The sequence below is a fragment of the Tamandua tetradactyla genome, chromosome 11 (assembly GCF_023851605.1).
Source record: "Tamandua tetradactyla isolate mTamTet1 chromosome 11, mTamTet1.pri, whole genome shotgun sequence".
Taxonomy (NCBI): domain Eukaryota; kingdom Metazoa; phylum Chordata; class Mammalia; order Pilosa; family Myrmecophagidae; genus Tamandua; species Tamandua tetradactyla.
The window spans coordinates 76502553-76526933 of NC_135337.1; the positions used below are offsets into that span (position 1 = coordinate 76502553).

At 40.5% G+C, this 24381-nt stretch overlaps 2 protein-coding genes across 3 annotated transcripts in view; one reads left to right on the top strand and one right to left on the bottom strand.

Annotated features, from left to right (window-relative positions):
* SAFB (scaffold attachment factor B) overlaps window positions 1–12606 on the bottom strand; it is a 37063-nt gene extending 24457 nt beyond the window's left edge. For both annotated transcript variants that reach the window (XM_077121048.1, XM_077121047.1), the window contains exons 1-2: window positions 12307–12606; window positions 9331–9415 (exon numbers count right to left, since the gene is read on the bottom strand). In XM_077121048.1, the coding sequence (XP_076977163.1) occupies window positions 9331–9415; window positions 12307–12495 (274 nt within the window). In that variant the 5' untranslated portion in view covers window positions 12496–12606. The remainder of the gene's footprint in view (window positions 1–9330; window positions 9416–12306) is intronic.
* Window positions 12607–12844: 238 nt separating this feature from the next.
* The window catches only part of SAFB2 (scaffold attachment factor B2), a 39183-nt gene continuing 27646 nt past the window's right edge, over window positions 12845–24381 (top strand). The window contains exons 1-8 of the mRNA XM_077121052.1: window positions 12845–13165; window positions 14324–14411; window positions 18900–18964; window positions 19047–19250; window positions 21123–21185; window positions 22309–22336; window positions 23250–23760; window positions 24183–24232. Coding sequence (XP_076977167.1) covers window positions 12977–13165; window positions 14324–14411; window positions 18900–18964; window positions 19047–19250; window positions 21123–21185; window positions 22309–22336; window positions 23250–23760; window positions 24183–24232 — 1198 coding nt within the window. The 5' untranslated portion in view covers window positions 12845–12976. The remainder of the gene's footprint in view (window positions 13166–14323; window positions 14412–18899; window positions 18965–19046; window positions 19251–21122; window positions 21186–22308; window positions 22337–23249; window positions 23761–24182; window positions 24233–24381) is intronic.

Consider the following 24381-nt stretch of genomic DNA (forward strand, 5'->3'; position numbering starts at 1 on the left):
AACAGAAGAGTAGAACATATGGAATAAAAATAAATAATAGGGAACAAATGTTAAAATAAATTTAGTTTGAAATGCTAGCAGTAAATGAAAGTGAGGGGTAAGGGGTATGGTATGTATAATCTTTTTTTCTCTATTATCGTTTTATTTCTTTTTCTATTGTCTTTTTATTTCTTTTTCTAAATTGATGCAAATGTTCTAAGAAATGATGAATATGCAACTATGTGATGATATTAAGAATTACTGTTTGTATATGTAGAATGGAATGATATCTTAATGTTTTGTTAATTTTTTTAATTAATAAAAAAGTTTAAAAAAAAGGTAGTAGCAATCTAAAGTTAAGAAAATGAAAATCATTAAGTGGCTGAGCACATCAAGGCTCGTATTCCACTTTTTCTTATATTACTAAACTCCTTGTTTGAAAAAATGAGGAACTCATTTCCCCCAACTCTGTTCTTCCAACCTATTCTTTCTTAAAATATTAAATATATTATATATATTAAACATTATTTTTTACTTCAAGGTTGATATTAATAACATTTACTGCTCTGGAGCACACAGTTCACAGTTAGCAGGCTCATTGACAATTTCTCCAAATAGCACTATTCATATGATTATTTGCTAATTTATTGCATTTTCCTGTTTTTTAAATACAAATGATAAAGTCTGTTAAAAAAACCAATATCTAATAATAAGAGAAATGACAGAATTGAGACAAAAATGGAAATCATTAGGCATGAAGGCATGACAAACATTTACAGCAAAAATGAAATTCTGGGCCATTAAGAGCAGGTTTACCAAAGCTAAAGAGATCAATTCATTTTGCAACACCTTGCAATGTTGACATTCATTTATTCTCCATCATGCAAAAACATTTTTATATTAACAAATATAAGTTATATAAGATATATAAAATACATATATATATATCACCATCTAATTTAACTTATATGGTCAGTTTATTCTAACACCATAATTACATGGACTCTTGAAGAGGGCTTGAGAGTTTGTTGGTTTGTACAAGTTAGTGTGATACCCCGATACATCCCAGAGTAATATGGGCAGAGAATGAAAACATATTTGTAAAGTCCTCTTCGGGGGTTGAGGAGAAAGGAGGAAATATGGAACTTCCCCACCTGGGGAATTCCTCATATTCTAAATATGGGACAAGAAATGGGGACAACCAATTCAATAGACTGAGCCCTTGATCTTGGGGCATGCCCCTATGAAACTCATTCCTGAAAAGGAGAACCTAAGCTTACTTATTACCATGCCTAAGTGTCACCCCCAGAGATCCTCTTTTGCTGCTTAGGTTGGCCTCCCTCTCTCTAAGCCAACTCCGCAGGTCAACTCACTGCCCTCACCCACTACAAGAGACATGACTTCCAGGGGCGTAACTCTCCCTGGTAATGTGGGACAAGACTGTGGGGGATGGGCCGGGACCCAACAGCACGGGTTTTAGAAAGCCTTCTTGACCAAAAAAGGAGAAGAGAGAAATGAGACAAAATAAAATTTCAGTGGCTGAGAGATTTCAAACAGAGTTGAGAGGTTATTCTTATGTATTATATAATACCCCTTTTTCATTTATGGCATACTGAAGTAGCTGGAAAGAAGTACCTGAAACTGTTGAATTTGTACTTCAGTTGCCCTGATTCTTGAAGACAACAGTACAATGTGACCATGTGATTGGGAAAACCTTATGGCGTTGCTCCCTTTATCCAGGCTATGGACAGATAGAGTTAAAAAAAAAAAAGACAAAATAATTAAATAATGGGGGGAGATAAAGGGTTAAAAAAAGGTAGATTGCAGTACTAGTGGTCAATGAGAGGGAAGAGTAAGGGATATTGGATGTATGAGTTTTTCTTTTTTCTTTCTTTTTCTGAAGTGATGCAAATGTTCTAAAAATGATAATGGTGATGAATACACAACTATGTGAAGATATTATGAGCCAATGACTGTATACTTTGGATGGTCTGTATGGTACGTGAAGATATCGCAATAAAACTATTTTATAAAAAAAGAGGTCAACTATTTTCAATTTGAAGAATAAAATCTCAGGTACAAAATACTGAAGTACCCTGTGGAAGATCATGTCTCAGAAGCAAGGGGTAGGATAGAGAAGCTGTGTGTTTCAGGGCTATTGCCAGAGACACAGCTTCTCTAGTTCCTGGACTGAGAAGAAGTGCTGTCACCTTGGGGGAATCATTTCCTGCACTCCCTTTGTGAGAATCACTTTCGCAAGGCTACTAAGTGTTGCTTCAAGTAAGATAAGGCAATTAAAATTTTAATGATCAATTTACTTTTAGCAATCTTCCAAGTGTATAAAATGTATAATACTTGGGCCCCCAAAATATGAAAGACAAAGCTAGTCATCTCAACCATCATTGAGGCTTTTGTTTTCTTTTAAAACCTCTTTCAAGGATAAATTCTTTTAATACTTAAGTACATATATTACCTGATTTTCCCATATTCTAATTTCATGAATGTTTTCAGTTATTTCTTACTTAGATAATCAGTGGCCATCACAATAAGTACTAGAGGTCAATAAACTACGTGCAAATACTGGCTGGCTGGGAACAGGATTCCCATTTTTCAGTATTATTTCTATGTTCAAACATGCTCTGAGCTTCAAAAAACATTTGGAACTCAACCCAGTAGTCCTTGTAAATATGCCAGGAAGATTCACAGAAAGATCATATTTGATAAAACAGACAGAATTCCAGAACATGTACATTAACTACTAGGCACAAATATAAGTAAGGGACCACAAACTTGCCACCCTTTATATACTATATTCTTTCTTCCACAAGAAAGGCAGTGGATTTTTATAAAGCAGATTCAGGTTTTCTTTTTAACTTCTGACAATTTTTGTCCTAAGCAGGAAACACATATGCACTAAAGCCCAAATCCCATACAGGGGAAGAACTCTCCCAAGGTAAGAAATGAATGAAAATGGCAAGAGGCTTGGTATTAAGAAAATGTGGAGTGAACAGAAGGAAGGAAATATGAAATACTAGAGCACAGATAAATGAAATAGAGAATTAAAAAACAATGGAATCAACTAATCCAAAAGCCGGTTGTTTGAAAAATCTAATAAAATTAACGAACCTTTAGCTAAACTAACAAAGAAAGAGAGGGCAGCAAATAGCAAAAATCAGAAATGAAAAGGGTAGACATCGCTACTGACCATTCAGAAATAAAAAGAATCAAAAGAGGAAATTTTGAACTGTTATCAGAAAGTTATATAGTCTAAATGAAATGGACAAATTCCTAGACACACACTTCCTAAATAGAAGATCTCAACAGACAAATAATAAGCAAAGACATTGACTGAATAATGAAAAACCTAAAATTCCAGAAACTCCCAGATGACTTCACTGGTGACTGACTGTGAAAAATAACATATATACAAAAAGGCAATAAATTTCAAAGCACAAGGCAACAATTAGTTATAGAATTGATTTCAGAGTTTGGAATGGGTTACAATTCCACAATTTTAGGTTTTTACTTCTAGCTGCTCCAAAACACTGGAGACTAAAAGAAATACCAGTATAATGATTCAGAACACATATTCATTTGTTAAACCCCACCTTCTCACTATAACATCACCATCTCCTTTCATCTTTCTCTAACTCTATAGGGTTATTTGGGCCATGCCCATTCTAACTATTTTCATGTTGGAAGGGGCTTTTGATGATATGGGATGGGGGACAGAACTAGCTGATGTTCCGGACAGCCTGGCTCCTCTGGGTTTCAGGACTTATTTGGTCCAGGAACCCATCTGGAAACTGTAGGATTCTGAAAAGTAATCATAGTGCATGGAACCTCTGCAGAATCTCAGATAAAGTACAAAGTATTCTTTAGGGTCGGCAAAAACGGTTTTGGTTTGGCAAACCATGATAGGTAGCAATGCCTAGCTTGCATGAAAGTAGCCATTACAGGAGCCTCTCCACCCTATTTGATCTCTCTCAAAACACTGATACCTTATTTCATACACTTCTTTTCCCTCAAGGGAAAAAAACCCCAGAAAATGTGGTCTGTGACCAGCTTGCAAGAAATACTAAAAGGAGCACTAGAGACAGATAGGAAAAGACAGGAAAGAGGTATGGAGAAGAGTGTGTGGAGAAGAGTGTAGAAACGAAGACTATCAGTAAAGGTAAAAAGAAACTTAGATATGACATATAAAATCCAAAAGGCAAAATGGTAAAAGAAAGTATTGCCCTTACAGTAATAACACTAAATGTTAATAGATTAACCCCCCTAATCAAAAGACATAGACTGGCAGAATGGATTAAAAAGCAGGACCCATCTATATGCTGTCTACAGGACACACATTTTAGACCCAAGGATAAACACAGATTGAAAGTGAAAGGTTGGGAAAAGATATTTCATGCAAACATCAATCAGAAAAGAGCAGGAGTAGCTATACTAATATCCAACAAATCAGATTTCAAATGTAAAACAAAAGAAACAAAGGACAGTATGTATTAATAAAAGTAACAATTCAACAAGACATAACAATCATAAATATTTATGCACTGAGTCAGAGTACTCTAAAATATATGAAGCAAACACTGAAAACACTGAAAAGAGAAACAGATACATCTACCATAATAGTTGGGGACTTCAATTCCCCACTCTCATCAATGGACAGAACATCTAGACAGAGGATCAATAAAGAAACAGAATTTGAATACAATAAACAAACTAGACTTAACAGACATTTACAGAACATTACACCCCACAATAGCAGGATACACCTTTTTCTCAAGTCCTCATGGATCATTCTCAAGGACAGACCACATACTGGGTCACAAAGCAAGTTTCAATAAATGTAAAAAGATTGAAATCATACAAAACACTTTCTCAGATCATAAAGGAATGAAGTTGGAAATCAGTAATAGAGGGCCAGAAAGTTCACAAATACATGAAGGCTCAACAACACACTCTTTAACAACGAATGGGTCAAGGAAGAAGTTACAAGAGAAATCAGTAAATATCTTGAGGCAAATGAAAGTGAAAACACAACATATTAAAACTTATAGGATGCAGCAAAAGCAGTGCTAAGAAGGAAACTTATTGCCCTAAATGCCTTTATCAAAAAAGAGCAAAAACCAAGCAATTAACTGTTCACTTGGAAGAACTAGAGAAAGAACTGCAAACTAACCCCAAAGCAAGCAAAAGGAAAGAAACGATGAAGATTAGAGCAGAAATAAATTAAACTGTGAACATGAAAAAAAATCAAGAAAATCAACAAAACCAGAAGTAGGTTCTATAAGAAAATCAGTAAGATTGATGGATCCTTAGCAAGGTTGACAAAAAGAGAGAGGATGCAAATAAATAAAATCAGAAAAGGAAGAGGTGACATAACCAGTGTCCTCACAGAAATAAAGGAGGTAATGAGAGGATATTATGATCAACTTTATGCTAATAAACTAGACAACGTAGATGAAATGGACAACTTCCCAGAAAGGCATGAACAACCAACATTGACTAGAGAAGAAACAGATGACCTCAAAAAAACAACCACAAGTAAAGAAATTGAATTAGTCATTAAGAAGCTCCCAAAAAATAAAAGTCCAGGAGGATGGCTTCACATGTGAATCCTACCAAACATTCAAGGAAGAATTAGTACCAGTTCTGCTCAAACTCTTCAAAAAAAATTGAAGGGGAGGGAAGGCTACCCAACTCATTCTATGAAGCCACCACCACCCTCATACCAAAGCCAGACAAAGATACTACAAGGAAATTACAGACCAATCTCTCTAATGAATATAGATGCAAAAATCTTCAACAAAATTCTTGCAAAGAGAATCCAGCAGCACATTAAAAGAATTACAGAAGTAGGATTCATCCCAGGAATGTAAGGATGGTTCAACATAAGATAACCAATTAATATAAAACACCATATCAACAAATCAAAGCAGAAAAACGACATGATCATCTTGATTGATGCAGAAAAGGCGTTTGACAAAATTCAACATTCTTTCTTACTGAAAACACTTCAAAGGATAGGAATAAAAGGGAACTTCCTCAACATGATAAACGGAATATATGAAAAACCCACAGCTAACATCATCCTCAATGAGGAAAAACTGCAAACTTTCCCCCTAAGATCAGGAACAAAACAAGGACAATATCACCACTGTTATTCAACATTGTGTTAGAAGTTCTAGCCAGAGCAATTAGACAAGAAAAAGAAATGCAAGGCATCAAAACTGGAAAAGAAGCAAAATTGTTTGCGGATGATATGACACTGTATGTCAAAAAACCCAAAAAATCCACAGTATGATATCAATGTCAATTTCTTGATTTTGTTAATTGCACAATGGTTATGTAAAATAATGCCTGTTTTTAGGAAATGCTGAAATACATAGGACAAAGGGACAAACACATTCCTGCAACTTGTTAAAAAATTTATAAATGGTGGGGGGGGAGAATAAAGCAAACGTATTCAAATGCTAGCATTTCGTTTTCTCTAAACCAAATTATATTAAAACAAACAAAAATCAGTAGCACTGGATCAGGATTTTAAAAAGCAAGGTCTGACTTTACTTCTGTGTATAAAATATTTTCAAGCACTACAATACATTCTATTAATTTGTTCTTTCTGATGACACCCACACAAAGAAATTTTGTTTGCTAAAAATGATCAAACATTCTGCTAAACAAATTAGCATAAAACTATCATAATGAATGTACTTGTTCATCAAAACAGATCAAAAGAAAGACCCCTATTACCAGTTAAAATCTTGATAAACATTAATGATAAAACAGCTGAAGATCATTCAATAGAACTTATGGACTTGCCCTATTAAATATAAATAGCAAGATGTTCTGTAAATGCTAGAATGGAAGTATGCTGAGCAAAAAAGTTTGTCCTGCAGGGTTCCCATTTATATGAAATGGAACCAAGTAAAACTTACCTATGGTAAAAGTAGTCCCAATATTGGCTGGGGAGGGAGGGAATGACCAGAAAGGAACATAAGGGGTCTTTCCAGGGTAACAGAAATGTTCTAAATATTTAGTTCCTACAGATCTCACACTAATTTATGTAAAAATAAATTCCAAATGAATTAAAGATCTATATGTAAAAATAAAACCATAACTGTTACCTTTCAAGATGGACTAAAACAAGAGAAGGTAATGATCTTAAAGCTAAGTAGGGACTTCTAAAAATAAAACAAAATCTAGACACCACATAGAATAGATTGTCAGCTCTGTTTATATAAAAAATTAAAACTTTAATGCTTCAAACACTACATGCAAGTGAAGTTAAAGGACAGACTGGGGAAAAAACATTTGCAACATTTCATATAAAAAGAACACTTGTTAACTGTAATTAAACAATCTAGAAGAAAAATGGGCAAAGGGGTGAAAAGTCAACTCAGAAAATACAAATGACCAATTATCAGGGGTGGCTATAAAAACTTTACCTGTTGAGAGATGCAGATTAATACAACAAAATAATTTCTTCAGTACAACAGGTAACACAAAATAAATACTATCCAGTATTAATGAGTTTAAAGAAAGTGATTAATTGGTAGAATTATTAACAAACAACAGCCTATGCCAGTAGCTATATTAAGATAGGATGCACATATCCTTTGACCCTGGAAATTCTACTTCTTGTAATTTATCAAAAAATATATTCCTGTAACTACAGAGATATATTTGGCTCATGACAGCACTGAAAATTGGAAATGCTAAGTGAAAATTGGAAACAATCTCAGCACTCTCCTAATAAGGAGACTGATGAGCTAAATTGTTGTATGTCATATGGAGAATTATTATTAAGCTGTTAAAAAAGAAAGAGCTCTTTTGGAGACCCAGGTTCGACTCTTCGTGCATGCACATGCAAAAAAAATAAAAAAAGAAAGAGGTCTACTTATTCAGCATGCCATGGAAAGATGTCTTTGACATGATGGATTAAAAAACAGCAAATTATATAACATGTCATATAGTAGGACCCCAATTTTAAATTAAAATAAAAAAATAAAAAGCCACCTATGTATCAACTGTGAACTCATTTCCACATATTTCTAAATGAATGCATACCCACAGAAATTAAGATATGCCCAAACCTTTATTACTCTATGCATGTTTATACTTCAAAAAACTTTTGCATAAGTATTTCCTTTTTTATTAAAAGAGAAAAGTGAAATGGAGAGGCACAAGCTCCATATCTCCCGACTGTAATTATCACTCCCTGAAATAACTGATTTCACTTTGTGGGTCAATATTCCAGTAGTCTTTGCCTTGGCACAGACATTCACTTGGGCAAAGCCAAAATGTACAATGTAATGTGAACTACAGAAAAGTGACTGCATTCTACAGTGAGGTCACTGACTGCTGTTATCCCAGTACTCAAACCAAATAGTATGGGTGACATTAGTCAAACCTAAGCATTCATCACTAGCCAGGTAAAGAGTAATATGAATATTTCATTTGAGCAACAAGCTGTCAATTATTAACAGAACTTCCAGAACAGGCCAAATGCTGTCTCACTGGTTCTTTCCTAAAAAGTTAACTGAATGTTATTGAATTAAATTACTGAGGGGAAAAGATAAAAAACACCCCCGGTTATGACCAAGGTGGATGACACAGTATTAAATCACGGTACAAGGAGCTAGGCTATAGGCATGCAGAAGACCTAAGCTAAGCCAAACTGCCACTGATGGGATGAAAAGTTGTCTCTGGATGAAGCAGGCCTAGAATACAGACACAGGGGGCAGAGGAGCAGACGGAGTATAGAGGAAAAGGTGCAGAAGGTCAACAGACCGAACAGACGGTCAAGAGAGTAAACTGTATATTTGGGGCCTAACCAATGCTGGGGTATAGTAGGCGGGGTTGAGGGGGAAGAAGTGGGAAAGGAAGATTTGAGGCAGATGAGGAGGGCCACTAATATCTTATGGAATGTGGCTTTTGTTCTGTAGGCAGTTTTTCAAAGAAATGTCTCTAAACGTGACAATTCTTTCTCAATAAGATAGTATTTAAAAAGGAAGTTATGTTCTTGCAAGGCAGCAAAGTAAGAGACAATCAGCCCTAAATACTCTGTATTCAAAGAATTTTAATGGTCTGGGGAAACAAGGGCTTCTTACTAAACTACAGAGGAAACTGAATACAAAGGCATGAGTACTCCTTCCATCCTGTCTGAATTCCCAGGTACCATGGTAACAACAGACAGTGGAGGTATCTTGAAAGAAATCCAAAACTTCATTCAAGGCCCTTTGTTGCAAGTCCAAAACACAGCCAAGTAAACAAGGAAAATTAGCAAAGAGAGTTGTTTTGAAGAGAATATTTAAACATTAGAAACGCTTATAAACTCAATACCTTTGCTGGATCTCTTTGACGTTTTCTTGTTTCCTTCAGAGGTAATTTCAATTTCGTCAGGATTACCCCCTTCATCTTCAATTGCCTACAGGGAAAGTAAAAGAGAAAAGGTAACCCAAAAAAGGGCAGTACAGACTGACTTTAACAGAAACTTCAGATGAGAAGGGATCTTAAAGCCTGCCCCCCCACCCCAAACATGGGACTACTAACAATTCTCAGGAAGGCTGCTGTAAGCACGGCCTAATACATGAAAAGCTATGTACTCGTCCAATATTAGACTTATTTCATTATCACCACAATCCGGCTCATCCTTTCCCTGGGTCCAAAAAAATAATTCAAAAAGGGAAATGCTTTCCAATTTCCCAAGATTTGACTTGGCAACGTGTTGTTTAACCTCCCCAGACCACGGTCTGCTGTGCAGGCCTTTAGGTCTGGCTGGGTGAAGTATTAACACTCAATGACCCAGGTTGGTACTATGTTAGACATGGCACCAAATGGGACAGGTATCACCTTATCCAACCATAATCACTTCGTGGCTGCCTCCAGAGATCTTGCTCTCAACCACTGAGGCGACCCTGTCGTGTGTGACCCTGGGTCATGAGGACCTCTCAGCAAGCCTTGCTGGCCACCCTGTCAGCCCCAATCGTTCCCTTGAACAGCCCCACCATGCTCAGCAGAGCTTGGCACCAAGGAGACACCCAGCAAGTCAGCAGTGAACCTGGCAGTGATGATACCCCCCAGAAATGGAGCTGAGTTTAGGTTTCACCAGTGACCCTATCTCTACCAAGTTATCCTATGAGACAAGTTTAACTTGAACCCACTTCAAATACTGTTTTATTTGTAGGGAATTTCAACTAAGGCATTTCCCAGATTGGTGAGTGTGAATTTAGAAAGATATTCAAGGGCTAAACACCTCATTTGGTACCAGAAGCAAAGAAAATCTCTCCTTCTCACGGAAGCCAGAAGTAGGAATTACAGGTTTGTCTTGGGATCAAGGATTGCACAATCACAAAGTCCCTTTTCCTGGGAGGAGATAATTATGTAACACAACAGAGAAAAACCCAGCAATGTAAGCAGGAGCAGCAGGAGGATGGAAGAACTGCCTTAGGCAAGGGTTGTACCATTTCGCCTCTTGGTGCATCTCCCCTGGGTGCAGTGTTTACAGGGCCATCCCCAATGGGATGGTGTACCAGGAATCATACTCAAAGGTTTCAACAAATTACACTTTGTCTCTGCCATCTCTTGCTCTTTTGTCCTTTCTGGAAAAATAAACCAAAAAAAGGACACTAGGTGGATGGCAGAAACTAAACAGAAGATCAGTAATTCCAGCCCTGCTTGAGCACACTGAATGGGAATAAGAGCTGCAGGTATTTACATGTTGGGCAGGTATTTACATGCCGGGACCACATCCCTAAGAAACCTGAAAGGAGGGAGGAAGGAGGAAGGATGGATCAGTTCCCTCAAAGATGGGAGACTTGTGAAGCCACAAAACCACCAGTTCCTCAGCCTGTAGCCTGACTGGAAGGTTCCATGCCATCACATCAGCCTTGCATTAGAACAGAGAATAAAACCTCTCTAAAAGACTTTGTTCATGGGAAACCTTCGTGCCTAAGAACACGGATCACCTCTTCCCAGCCCCAGGCCTTCCTGTTTACCCAGGTAAATGCTCTGGTTGGCCAATTTCCAGCCCTGAGTAAAGAGAAGGGAGCATTCAGAGTGCGAGGAACTCAGGCCTGAGTTAGAAAGGCCCAGGTGACCCTGGGCAAGTCAGTCCTCAGCTTCCCCGTGAGAAAAATGGAAAATTTCTACCTGTCTCTAATATCAATTAATAATAAATAAAAACCAGATCAATTGCCTGGAGGACAGAAGGGTGGAATGAGTCACTAGGTAGCCCCACGGTCTGCAGGCTGGGGTGGGTGGCAGGTGGTCAGGCTGAGAGATGACTCTAGAGCCATCCCAAGATTCAAGACAAGGGCAGCAAAGAGAGGAGCCAGCAAGAGTCAGGAAAATGTTGGAGAACTTAAAGGGTTAACTCTGTGCTTTTTACATTGTGACTCCGCAGAACCCACCCCTCCAGGTTGAAGAGCCCTACTGGCAAAATGGTGGCATAAAGAAGCAGAGCGAATTATGAAAGCAACCATTTGAGCGTTTACAGGCACCAGGAAATAACCGGGCCCACTTTATGCTTTCCCATTGAATCCTGAAATGAAAGCACTGTAATTATTATTTTTTTACAGCAAAAGAACCAGGCTCGGCTGGGGCTAAATATCTCCCTGGCCCAAGATCAGGCCACTTCAGAGCGAGCAGAGCCGACTCTTGGAGAAGTTCTGAACCCCTCCCCATCTCTGAACTGGCTTTTGCATTCACCTTTCGGATCGCTGCCGTAAATGCCATTTTTCCTTCACGTTACTTTCCCGGGTCAGTGCAGGCAAATCGTTACATTACTTTTAGTTTCTTTTTTTCCCCCGCTCTGGGGTGATGGTGGTAGTTATTTTCTTTCTTGCGTAACTACATCCACTCCTACTCCCCCGCCCCCGGACCACGGTCTCGGGAGTCAAGCAGGGTCTGGGTTCAAATCCCGAGGCCACCGCTTCCCGGCCTTGTGACCTTGGCCTAGTCTCCCAGGCGAAGGGAGGAGGCTTCCTCGTCCACGTATGGAGAAACGTGTGTGGGGGGGAGACAATGAGAACCCGACCGTGAGGCAGGCAGCAAGCTGCAGCCCTGGGCCACCAGAGAAAAATGTCTTTCCGTTTTTCCTCGCCTAGATGCGGCACTGGGATTCGAGCCTGGACAGCCTCGGGGCTCGCGCTGCCGCCGGGGCCGCGGAGGAGTCGGGAGACGCCGAGAGCAGCCCCCAAACCAAACCAGGGTGCAGGCCTCAAACAGGGCCTGGGGCGACCCCCGAAGAGGGGGGATACCCTCATCCCAACCCTACTTCTCACCCACCCCCACCCCTTCCCAAGACCCCGGCTCCACCTTTTTCAGACGCTCCATTAAAACGCTCTTATTGCCGCTCGAGTCCAGATTCCGTTTCCTCAGCTCCGCCCGCAAATCGATCACCCGCAGGTCGCTGAGACGCCGCGTCCCGGTCTCCGACGAAGCGGAGCTCAGAGCCGCTGCGCCCGCCGCACCCGAATCGCCTAGGCCTGACAGAGTCTCCGCCATTCCAAGGACCCTGACTCCACCGCCCGCTTCACGCAGAACCGAGCCGGTTTTATCTCGGCTTCTAGCACAAAATGGCGCCGCCTGCGAGAGAACCGCTCCAGCCGCCCCGGCCCGCCTCGTCCCTGCGCAGGCGCACCCCGCGTGAGTCGGCGCTTCAGGTCGCTTCTGCACTTGCGCGGTGCGCACCTAGAGGTGATGTGCGCAGGCGCGCCGCTTCCCGGCCCCCTCCCGCCGCGAACGGCCGGGACACATGCGTGCTGCAGTTACGGCGCCTGCGCGTTATGGAGGGGTGCGTGCGGTTGGTCGACGCACGAGCGCGCCTGCTGCTAGGACCGCTGGTTGGGGCGGCGCGCATGCGCGGCCGGAAAGCGGGGCGGGAGGAGGCAAGTGCGTTTTCCTCTTAGGCGGCGCCATTTTGTGCTCAGACCCGCTACAGCTGCCGGCACTGTGGGAAGTCAGTAGCTGAGACAGCAGACCCAGGATGGCGGAGACTCTGGCAGCAGAGTCGGGCGACTCGGGTTCTTGCGCGACCGCTGTCGGCTCGGGCGCCTCGGAGAGCGGGACGCGGCGACTCAGTGACCTGCGGGTGATCGATCTGCGGGCGGAGCTGAAGAAGCGGAACCTGGACACGGCCGGCAACAAGAGCGCCCTGATGGAGCGGCTCAAGAAGGCGAGGCGACTCGGGGCCCAGGGGTGGCGCGGGACGCCAGGGCACGCCTCGTCGGGGGCTTGGGGGCACGGCTGTGTGACCTTGTGCCGTCACCGTCCCTCTCTGAGCCTAGCTCCTTGTCGTACTTCCAATCACTGCCACTAAGTGCGCTTAAGGCCCGTCTTCCTAGTCTGTAGGGTGGCCTCTGGACTTCTCCCCTGGCTTGGGTTCGACACTGGGTTCTGACCTTGCTCAGGTGCTTCCCCTTCTCTGTACCTCAGTTTCCTCTTTTGCAGCACAGGGTCGCCGATCTAACATTGAGTGTTTGATGAGCCTTTTGAGGCCTTACAGAAGAGAGATCTGTGCTTGTTCCTGCCCCAGGGCCTTTGCACTTGACGTCTGTCCGCACTCTTTCCTCCCATCTTCTCCAAGCTGGCACCTTCTTGTTTGGAGTCTGGCTGAGATGGCTTCCCTCCCTGATCACCCTTTCCAAAGTTGTATTCCATCTCCCTGTCCTTTTCTATCCCATTGTCCAGTATTTATATCCCACCCTGCAGCACCTAATAGGAGCTTGTGTATATGGGTTTGTCTGTCCCTCCACTCCCACCTCCTCAGAACAAATTCCTTGAGGGTGGAGACCCCATCAGTTCACCTTTGAATTTCTAGCCCTTTGCCAGACATCTAGAAGGTATTGATGACCTGTCTAGTGAAAGCACCAACTTTCCACCTACCCTGGATGCTTGTCCTTCCTTGTCAGAGGTCAGCAGTGGCTTGTTGAAAACCACCCAGCCCTTTGCCCTCACAGGATCAAGTTCAGCTGGATCAAGTTCACCATCTGTGTTATTATTTGTTACAGTATTAGTTTAAATTTAGCAGGTTAAGCATGTCAAGATCATTGCCCATTTTGGAACTGGTCATTGACCTCTGGGTCATTACCCCAGCTCACACGCCCCCCCACAGCATCCCCTCTTTTGTCTTTTTGGGCGTGGGGCCCAGAGAGAACTGAAGTTGTGCTGGTTCCATCCTCTCCCTTTTGGGCTTGCAGCCCAGATCACAGAACCAGAGTTGCTCTTTGTAAGGAAGGGAGCTGCCTTTGTTTACTGGGAGGTTGTTACTTGAAAAGAACAGCGTGTGCCCTGCAGCTTTTAATAATGTTGTAAATTCATCTCTTCCCAACAGGCAGTTAAGGAAGAAGGGCAAGATCCTGATGAACTTGGCATAGCCTTAGATGTCACAGGCAAGAAGATAACAAAGAAATGTGTTAAAGGTATCCACTCATAACTCTGCTTCTTGGGGCTTTAGTGTTTAGAAAACTTAAGAGAACTGGTTTTTAGAGTCTTGCCCTCTCAGCAGGCTCTCAGTGTCCCCTTCTAAGAAGCTGGCTGGTTCTGCACCACCTAACAAGTAGCTCTGTCGAGGTACTAGCAAGAGTAGAGAGAAGTGCAGGTACTAAGTCAAAATTAAAGCACAAGGAATGTTTCAGCTTTTGTCATTGGAATTAAAAAGAAACAGTAAGATATGCCTTAAAATTACCCTACCAGGTCTTAGTAATCAAGTGCACCTGCTTGGCTTCCTCCCTGCCTCAAAATCTAGGTCTTAAACCAAAGAAAATGATACTAACCCAAGATGAATAGAGCGTAGCTTCTCTAAGGTTCAAAGGTGCAGATGTTGGGGTATTTGCATGGAGTTTTACTAGTATATATATTTAAATTGAGATAGAATTCACCTGCCATTAGATTCATCGACTTAAATATACAATTTGGTGTTTTTTTGTATATTCACAAGGTTGTGCAACCATCACTCAGGGAAAACTTTTCCATAACTCGTATAATTGTTTAAGATATGAACATGAGTGTTGAGAGGTTAAATTTTTAGTTAGGTTACATAAGAGATTTAAGTTTGAATCTAATTTGAATACATGGATGCCCTTGTGCTATTGATGTACCTGTGACTATTTTAGCAATAAATATTGATACCCAAATGGATACAGAATGTAGGAGATTGGTCTACAGTAGGAAACATACAAATACCACCTGTGGTTAGATATCAAGTTATCCATGACCTGAAGTTTTTGTTTTTGAATTGTTGTGGAAAAGACTTAATTTAGTTTTATTTTCATGTGTAGGTGCTTGTTTAATATTTAAGGTTCGAGATTTACTAATCAAACGGTTTTTCCATAATAAGAAAAACTAAACCTTAGCTGAATGCTTCCAATATGTGTCTCAATGCCCAGATTAAGGATAGGTCAAATCAAAAGTATTTGGAGTTAGTGTTATTACAGAAAAGCTTTAATAGTTACTTCCATTTATATTAAGAGAATGTTGTCACTTCAGCTTTAGCTGGGGTTCAGAAGATCTTTTGGTCACTCCCCTTTTACAGAGCACTGACGGGCCCAGAGAGAAGAAAAGAGTGCAAGGTTGTGGGGCCCATCGCGGTCCCTGTAGGTCTGTCTGTCATGTGGAGCTGGTGACATTCTTTGGAGGTGTTTGAGCACGCGGCTACTTAAATGCAGTGCTAGACCCTTGCACTTGTGGTTTCTGTGGCTTAAGTGAGGTCTTCCTATTTACATAAAAATGTTTGATTAGGGGGAATTAACCAGTTGTTTCCTCTCACCATGCAACAAAGTTGGGCTAAGTCTGGGAATCTGTGAATAACTGCCTCCTTTCAAAGGAGAAAAGTCCTTCCCAAACTCATCTAAATAGGCCAGGTTTTTAAAAACTTGTGGGTGTACTTTAAAAGATTAAATTTTTTTTAATGCTTTTATCGAGAAACATCCACACATGTACAGCCCAACCATATTATACAGTCAGTCACTCCAATTTCATCACATAGTTGTGTATTCTTCACTATAATCATTTTTTAAACATTTGTGTCATTTCAGAAAAAAAGAAAGAACTCATACATACCATTGCCTTTACCATTCCCTCTCATTGATCCACAGTATTTCAGTCTACTCAGTTTTTACCAAAAGATAAAATTTTTGACTTGGGTTATATGTGGGGTAAAAATGTGGTTGTTTAGAAACTGTCACTTCCCCCTTCAGCTTTTATTTGCCCCCGACCAGGCATTGGATTGCCTATCTGCAGTGCTTTTTTGTCATTCCCACTCCCTCTGAGGAAGCTTTTTGGTTTGCTTCCCTCCTGTTTACATCCTTTGTGTGCACAGCAGACTATTTAGAGGCCTAGAAATTGGGTGGGATTACCAAACATTTTTAATCAGAGTACTTCCGTTAATTAGAGAAGTTGTGGGTTTACAGAAAAATATTACATAAAATACAGACTTCCCGTATATCACCCTGTTGACGCCTTGCATTATTGTGGTATATTTGTTATAATTTACGAAGGAATGTTTTTATAACTGTACCATTAAGTTCAGCCCATCGTTTATAATGGTGTCTGTGCGTTTGCACACACCTGTTTGTTTTTGTTTTTTAAATTTTTATTCTAGTAACATTGGACCATATATATGTTACTAAACAGTGTACTTCTGAAGGATATGCTGTATTAAAATTTAACAGATGTGGTACAGCTAAATTTCGTGTTGCAACTTTGGTACTGAACCATTTTTCTCTTGTCAAATGCAAATGATAAAACTTTCCAGGGTTGTCAGTTTTAAAAAGAAAATGTAAAGAGCACAGTGCCTGATATGTAAGAAAACTAAATTCCTTGAGTAATTAATAGAAATGGCCAGTGAGATACTTAAATGTAAAGAGTTAGGTGCACGGGTGGTTAACTCTGTGGTAGAATGCTTGCCTGCCACGTGGGAGACCGGGTTCAATTCCTGGCCCATGTACCCCATTTTAGTTTGTTAACAGCTGCCAGAATGCAATATACAAGAAACGCGATGGCTATTAAAAGGGGAATTCATTAAGTTGCAAGTTTACAGATCTGAGGCTGTGAAAATGTCAAAATTAAGGCACCAACAAGAGGTTGCCATCATTCAAGAAAGACTGATACTGTCCGAAACACCTCTGTCAGCTGGGAAGATACATGGTGACCTCCGCTAGCTTTCTCTCCCACATTCTTGTTTCACAAGGGTTTCCCTGGGGGCGCTTTCCTTCTGTGTCTCCAGAGGCCTCTAGCTCGATGTGCTCTCAAGCTTTTTCCAAATGGGACCCATTAAAGGACTCCAGTAAGTAAACCCACCTTGTATGGGTGGAGACACTTCTCCATGGAAACCACCTAATCAAAAGGTACCACGCACAGTTGGGGGGGTCACATCTCCATGGAAACAACTTAATCAAAAAGATCCCACCCAGCAATATTGAGTGAAAATTGAAGAACATGGGTTTTCTGGACTACACAACAGTCTCAAACTGGCACACCTGCCCCCCCCAAAAGAAAAAATGATGTAGAGACTGCAGTTTGGATCTTTAATCTAAGATTAAGAATTTTTATGTTCAATTTTCTTACATTTCAAAAAATACATATATAACAATAATAACATTTTCAGATAACTTGGGAAATGTGAGAATGTACACAGATGAAAATAAAACCTCTTAATCTTACTACGCAGGATTTTTAACCACTACTAACAATTGCCCCATCCATATGTTTTATGAGTGTACCCCCACCCTTGCACCGTGTACAAGCATATGTGTGATTTTCAATAAAAGTGGATGTAAATGGTTTTGTTTCGTTTTGATTGTGGGTGTTTGTTGATGGGTATTTTCCTGTCTCTTTTTTTTTAGGCTAATTTTTTAAAATTGCAAGACATTGCATGGTGTGCTATAAGGTTTCTCAGCCTGTTGGGGTTGAATAATTCTCTGTGGTAGGCAAGTGTCCTATGCATTGTAGAATTTGATCAGCATCCCTGGCCATGAGATGCCAGTAGCATTCCCCCAGTGTGACACTTGAAAGTGTCTCCAGGCATTACCAGATTGCTACCCACTGTTCCCACTGAGAACCATGATGTACCAAATATGAAGAAAATGTGTTATAATTTGTTTCCCTTTTGGATGTTTAGTTGTATTTTCGTGTGTGCGTGCAATTTTTAGATAAACTAAATCCCTGTGGTTTGAATTCGTTGTCTGATATCTTAATGCACATCTTGAGAGTAGAATTCCTGGGATATTGTGGGTGCGTATTCTTAAGACTTTTTAGATATGTATAGACCCTGGAGATTTTACTTCCTTCCAAATCTAGACATATCCATTCTCCTCCCCCTCCACACACCCTGCCATGGGAATACCCGATATTAACTCTGAATAGTTCTTTTGCTTTCATAAAACCTATAGTTACTTCATGGCAACCTTTCCCTTTTTGTTGGGTTGAAAGTTCCTGAGCTGAAGGAACCACGAAAGGCAGACTGCGTATTTGAAATGGATGGAATGTACGGAGAACCAGAGAGTTTAAAATGCAGGATGTTTCTACAACATTTATTTTAGGTTGAAATTCTTTGGTCACTAGATGGACTTTGCATGTCTGTTTGTTTGTGTTGAAAAATGTTTGGCCTTTGGACATTTGTCTCTTGGAATGTTTGTTAATTTGGAGTATTTTGAAATATTTTGAAGTTCTTGATGTTTGCTTTGCCTGATACTATTATAGAAATCTTAGAGTTTCATGTCCTATTTGGTAGCTTATCTAGAATACCAGTTGAGAAAATTCCTAGTAGTAGAAGAATAGATACTTCTTTTAGTTTCATTGTAACATATTTTGAGGTACAGCATACAAGAATAAAATATATCATACTGCAAACACTAACTGTGAGATTAGAACTTGAGCATAATCTGACTGAACCATTATCCTTTATTTAGGGCAGAAGGCGGACGAGGAGGGCACTGAAGATAATGGCCTGGAGGAAGACTCCAGAGATGGGCAGGTATGTCACAGTGGGGCCCATGGCAGTTGCTCTGCATTCTGTTGCACTGGGTCCCTTATCTCTTTCTTTTTTCTTTTCATAGGAGGAGGTGGAAACTGGTCTGGAGAATTTGCAGGATATGGACATGATGGATATCAGTGTGTTGGATGAGGCCGAAGTTGAAGAGAGCAGTGCTCCAGATTTGGGAGAGGAGGGCTCTGACAACATTTTCGATTCTCTTTGTGACAGTAAGGAATTCATGGCTGCACAGCTGCGACAACTTCCAGCTCAGCTCACAGAGCATGCTGTAGGTAACTTGGAGACATGGCAAAATTGTAGCAAAAGCCCTGATTTTCGTGTGATTACTGTTGTTGATAGGAGGAGAACCATGTAGGGTAAATGATGTACAGCTAAATCGCTGTAAATATTGAATTTGCTGCCTAAACCGTAGTGGTAAATTGTATCCATTTAAAACTGTCCATAAATTAACGTTAACTATAATGGAGAACTTCTTGGTAGTGCTAGAGAATATTTTTGTAATATTTGGGTGAGAGACAATTTCTAACCATGCTATAAGTCATAAAATATAAGGCTCACAACTTTGATAATAAGAGGTTTTCCTTTTAAAAAATAGCTGTAAAAGTATGGCCGCAAACAAAAGTGACTCATAATCTAATCATGCAGATAATCCTGATATTTTAAAAATATGTTTTTTTCACAAGGCTAGACACATATAAAAAGAGGTAAAACACGGTGACGAGAAGCATTTGTCTCCCCAGAAGAATCCCTCTCCTTAAAGGGAACCATTATTGACATTTTCATATATTAAGAATGTCTTTTTTTCCCAGCCGTGTACCCCCCCAAAAAAATGGCTTTAATTTTGTTATTAATGGCATTTTCCCAACTTTTTCCTTTTAGCATTTTGCCCTAGAGCTCCCTGTGATGATTGTGTTGAAATATCATGGGCAGAGTCACCATCACAGAACTGATTATCGTTTTAACCTGACTTTATATACCCAGCCATTTCAATTGGGTCACTGTTAAGTTTGTATTAAAGGCTATATATCTCTTGTAGACTGAACGTTAGGTCTGAGGGTCAAAAGTCATCAACTTGGAACATCCCCACCCTTTGTCCTGGAGTAGCATTGGGCAGCTTATTGTTGTATAAGTGTTTGTTGTTTTCAGAGCACGTCTTGGGTTTCTAAGTTCTAGGCTAATGGAAGCATTCAGGTATACCTTCAAACCTAGAAAAGGGGAATAGAGCAATTTGTTTTTGTGTCGCAAGTAAAGGGCTTAAGAGGTAGTGGTGTTGTTATGAAGTAAAATCAGAGGAGTGTGCAGTTTATCATTTTCCTTTTGAGTTCCACTTTGGTAAATCTGTGGCTGGGTGATATATATTGAATCCCAGGATGAAAAAAGCCTTGGAAAGTTAATTCATTCAGCAGGTATTGGGAGAGTACTTGTTTTCGTTTGCTAAAGCTGACAAAATGCGATATACCAGAAATGGATGGGCTTTTACAAATGGGACTTGTTAATTACTAGCTTATAGTTCTTAGGCTGTGAAATATTCAGCTTAAGTCATCAACAGATGATACTTTCTCCCTGGAAACTCGCTATCTGCAAGCTTGGGCTCCTCTGTCAGATAGCAAGGCACATACATGGTAACGTCTATCATTCTTTCTTTCCTGGGTTTTACTGCTTTTAGCTTCTCGCTTCATTCAGTGACTTCCTCTTTCAGCTTCTCTGTCTCTCTTAGCTTTTCTGGGGCATTTTTCTGTCTTCTCTTTGTCTTTTTTCCTCTTACAAAGGACTCCAGTAAGAGGATTCAAGGTGGGTTGCACCTCGGTTGAAATAAGCTAATCAAGAGGCCCCACCTACAATAAGTCTACACCCACAGGAATGGATTAAATTTAAGAACATGATCTTTTCTGGGGTGCATAAACTTCAAATCACCACAGCACCTAAAATCCGTCAGTCAATGTCAGAGACATTGGTGTCCCAAAGTACTAATGGGGCATGCATTTGGCCAGGGAGGTAGGCGATAAACTGCATAATTCAACAGAATACTTACAGATGGCCATAGACACTTGAAGGAAATAGCCTGGAAAGTAGGGAAGTGTAGGACTTGACATTTATAACTGTGGTCTCTACAAAGTAATCTTCCATTATGTTGTTTCAGGTGGATGGAGAAGGCTTTGAGAACACTTTGGATGCTTCATCATTGGACTTCAAAGTAACTCCGGTATGTTACCATCTGATGCTCCATCGCTTGGAAACTGAAAATGAGTGGTTAATTTTCCCTGGTTATAGAAGGATATGTGGAGACAGATGTATAAAATGATTAATTGCACTGATTCTGAGCTAGGCGCTTGAGAAAAAACTGAACAGAACAGAGTCTCAAAGCCTGTAGTCTAGTGGGAGAGGTGTTAATTCACCAACAAATGTTTAACTAGAAAGTAAAAGAAATGAGGGAGAAGTTCCCATAGTTAGGATCTTTCAGAGTCTGGAAAGCTTCCTCGAGGAAGTCAGATCTGAATGCATGTCTGCCATAGTATCCATCAGGAGATAGCCTGGGGGGCAGGTGCGGGGGTGGGGGTGGGGGGGGGTGGCAGGCAGGCTTGAGGCCTTGGGGGATAAAGAAGGAGTATAGTTCGTATAGTTCACTTTAAGAACCAGAGACTGAGAGGTAGAGAGAAGTGTGACTTGGGCGGCAGAAACAGGTGGGGCTAGACTACCAGAGGTCTTGAGAGCCACAAAAAGAACTGTGGGAAGGTAGGAAAAGGCTTTACATGCAGGTATAGAGACAGTTTTGTTAAAGATAACAGAATCATTGCAGTTCATGTTGGAAGATTTTTTTTTTCTTAAATTCAGTGTGAGGTGTAGCAAGATGGCCACCCATGTGACTAGCCTGAGCTGACTGGGAGTCTGCCAGCCACAGAGTCTGTGGATTGATTTTTTATTTATTTTTTTTTTTTGGGGGGGGGAGTTAAGTTTTTTTTTTTAATGACCATTTTGTTCTACATATATAATCAATAATTCACAATATCATCACATAGTTGTATATTCATCATCAGAGTCCATGAATTTAGCTCCGACATGGGGTAGATGTGGAGAAGCCAAACTCTGAGGGCAGAATTGGATGGGCTGAGTACTAATGCCACTGACCTCCTTGTGCCAGAAAGAAACTGGCAAAACAAGCTCATCTTAATTGAATTATTTTACACTTGTGTACAATTTCTTGAGCAAAGTAAGTTTTTTGAAGCAGACGTTTTTTCACAGATGCTCGAAAGCTGTATTTGCTAGGGAGCTGTACTGCCTTGTTCTTAAAATGCATTTTGGATTTTCTTTTCTTTTTTTTTAAATAGGTTATTGAAGAACCTCTGTTGGAGCCAGGTACTGATAAGAGAAACACAACAATTATGGTTTGAAAGTTTTTACCCTACTTTTTTTAAAGCCGTATGTATTTTAAGCTGTATTATGGTCTTGTAAATTTTAATGGTGGACAATCCAGATCGTACAAGGATCAGAGATTGGAAACCCATTCGTATCACCAGATCTGTGGAAGTGGTGTTCTGGTTTCTTGAGGTCAAATATATTTGGTGAGATGCAGTGATTATTTTCATCTTTTTAACCACATAGAGTGGCATTTAAATGACCCCCCCCCACCTCCGTGATTCTTCCATGTGTTTCTACACATGAAACAGATCTTGTGATATTTTGCTGCAGTCATTTTGATTAATGCAGTTAAGGCAGAGAAAGCTGTTGTCAGGGCAATTATAACCTGAGAAGTGACTGGATGCCAGAAGAGAAAACAGAGTTTCTTCATGAAAATTCCCAACACATTGTTCCCCTTATGGACTGCCTATATCTCCCGCCGTTGGAAGAGTTTCTGGTGTTCCTATTGGACTGTTCTGTTAAAAGAGATTCAAAGAAATTTGGAAATTGAGCTGTCATTGAATGGTGATTACATTTGGTTCAGCACCTTGGACTTTGGAGAATAAGTTGGAAGACCCAGACTTGAACAAAAACAGGAAGAAGACTGTCGAGAAACAGCCGCATGGTTGTAGGTGTTTAAATCTGTGGGGGCCTTATCTCTTCCATGTAGCATAGAGGCTTGATGTAGTAGTCGGTTGGCGTGCAGGTAGTTTAACCAGTGTAACTGTGTGTACCCTCGGGTTTTCCAATCTCTGTGTAGCTAGCAGTTCTCTTCATGTTAGTGTGGCAGCCGTGCCAGTTCCGCATTTGTGATTGCTTTATTTCCCTGGTAATTAAACCTTGTGCCATTCTATTCCTGTTAAATCCGTAGAAAATGAGAAAATACTCGACATTTTGGGGGAAACTTGTAAATCTGAGCCAGTAAAAGAAGAAGGTTCCGAGCTGGAGCAGCCATTTGCACAGGATACAAGTAGCGTGGGGCCAGACAGAAAGCTTGCGGAGGAAGAGGACCTTTTTGACAGCGCTCATCCGGAGGAGGGTGATTTAGATTTGGCCAACGAGTCAACAACACAAGCTCAGTCGAGCAAGGCAGACACCCTGTTAGCGGTAGTGAAAAGGGAGCCCGTGGAGCAGACAGGCGATGGCGAGAGCACGGACTGTGAGCCTGTAGGGCTAGAGAAGCCAGTTGAGCAGAGTAGTACAGCCTCAGAGCACGCGGAAGCCTGTAGCGAGGAGGTCACGGAAGCGCCCAAGGAAGCCTCAAGCCCAGAACCCAGAGATAGCAAAGAAGACGTGAAGAAGTTTGATTTTGAAGCTTGTAATGAAGTCCCTCCGGCTCCTAAAGAGTCCTCAGCCAGTGAGGGCGCTGATCAGAAAATGAGGTTTGTTTTTTCTCAGTTTTAGACCAGACGCTATCTCCTTTTCATTGGTCGTTTAATGACACACATAAGCTGTTTTTCTGCAATTGGCCAGCCAGACTGATGAAATTGTAGTTTACTTCTTAAGAATGATTTCCCTTTGTGTGTTGTTAATGGGTGATTTGGTTCCTTTCTTTTTCTCAACCTATCATGGTTGTGTTCTTAAATTGCTAATTGTCTTCAGCTAAATCGAATTGACTTTAAAGAATCTGACCCTGTATTTTTTAGGGTCAGATATCCAATATAAGTTTGCAAAGGTGTCTGTTAAAATTTTATTTCAGACTAATTTTCTGGTAGGTATTCAGTCTTAGCACATGCCATATTTTTAATTTAGTTCTCCTTGTTTTTTTTTTTCCTGTATAAATAACATTAACTTTTGTCTCTAGCTCTTTTAAGGAAGAAAAAGATATAAAGCCAATCATTAAAGATGAAAAAGGTATGATTTATGTGGAAAGGAGCCACGTATGGTTCCCTTATTTCGGGAGGGAGGGACTGGCAGATATCCAGTTTGGATCCATAGTTTGATTTTAGTTGTTTGATTGTGAGGTACTGAAATTGACCATCTGAGGTCTTGAGAGACTGATT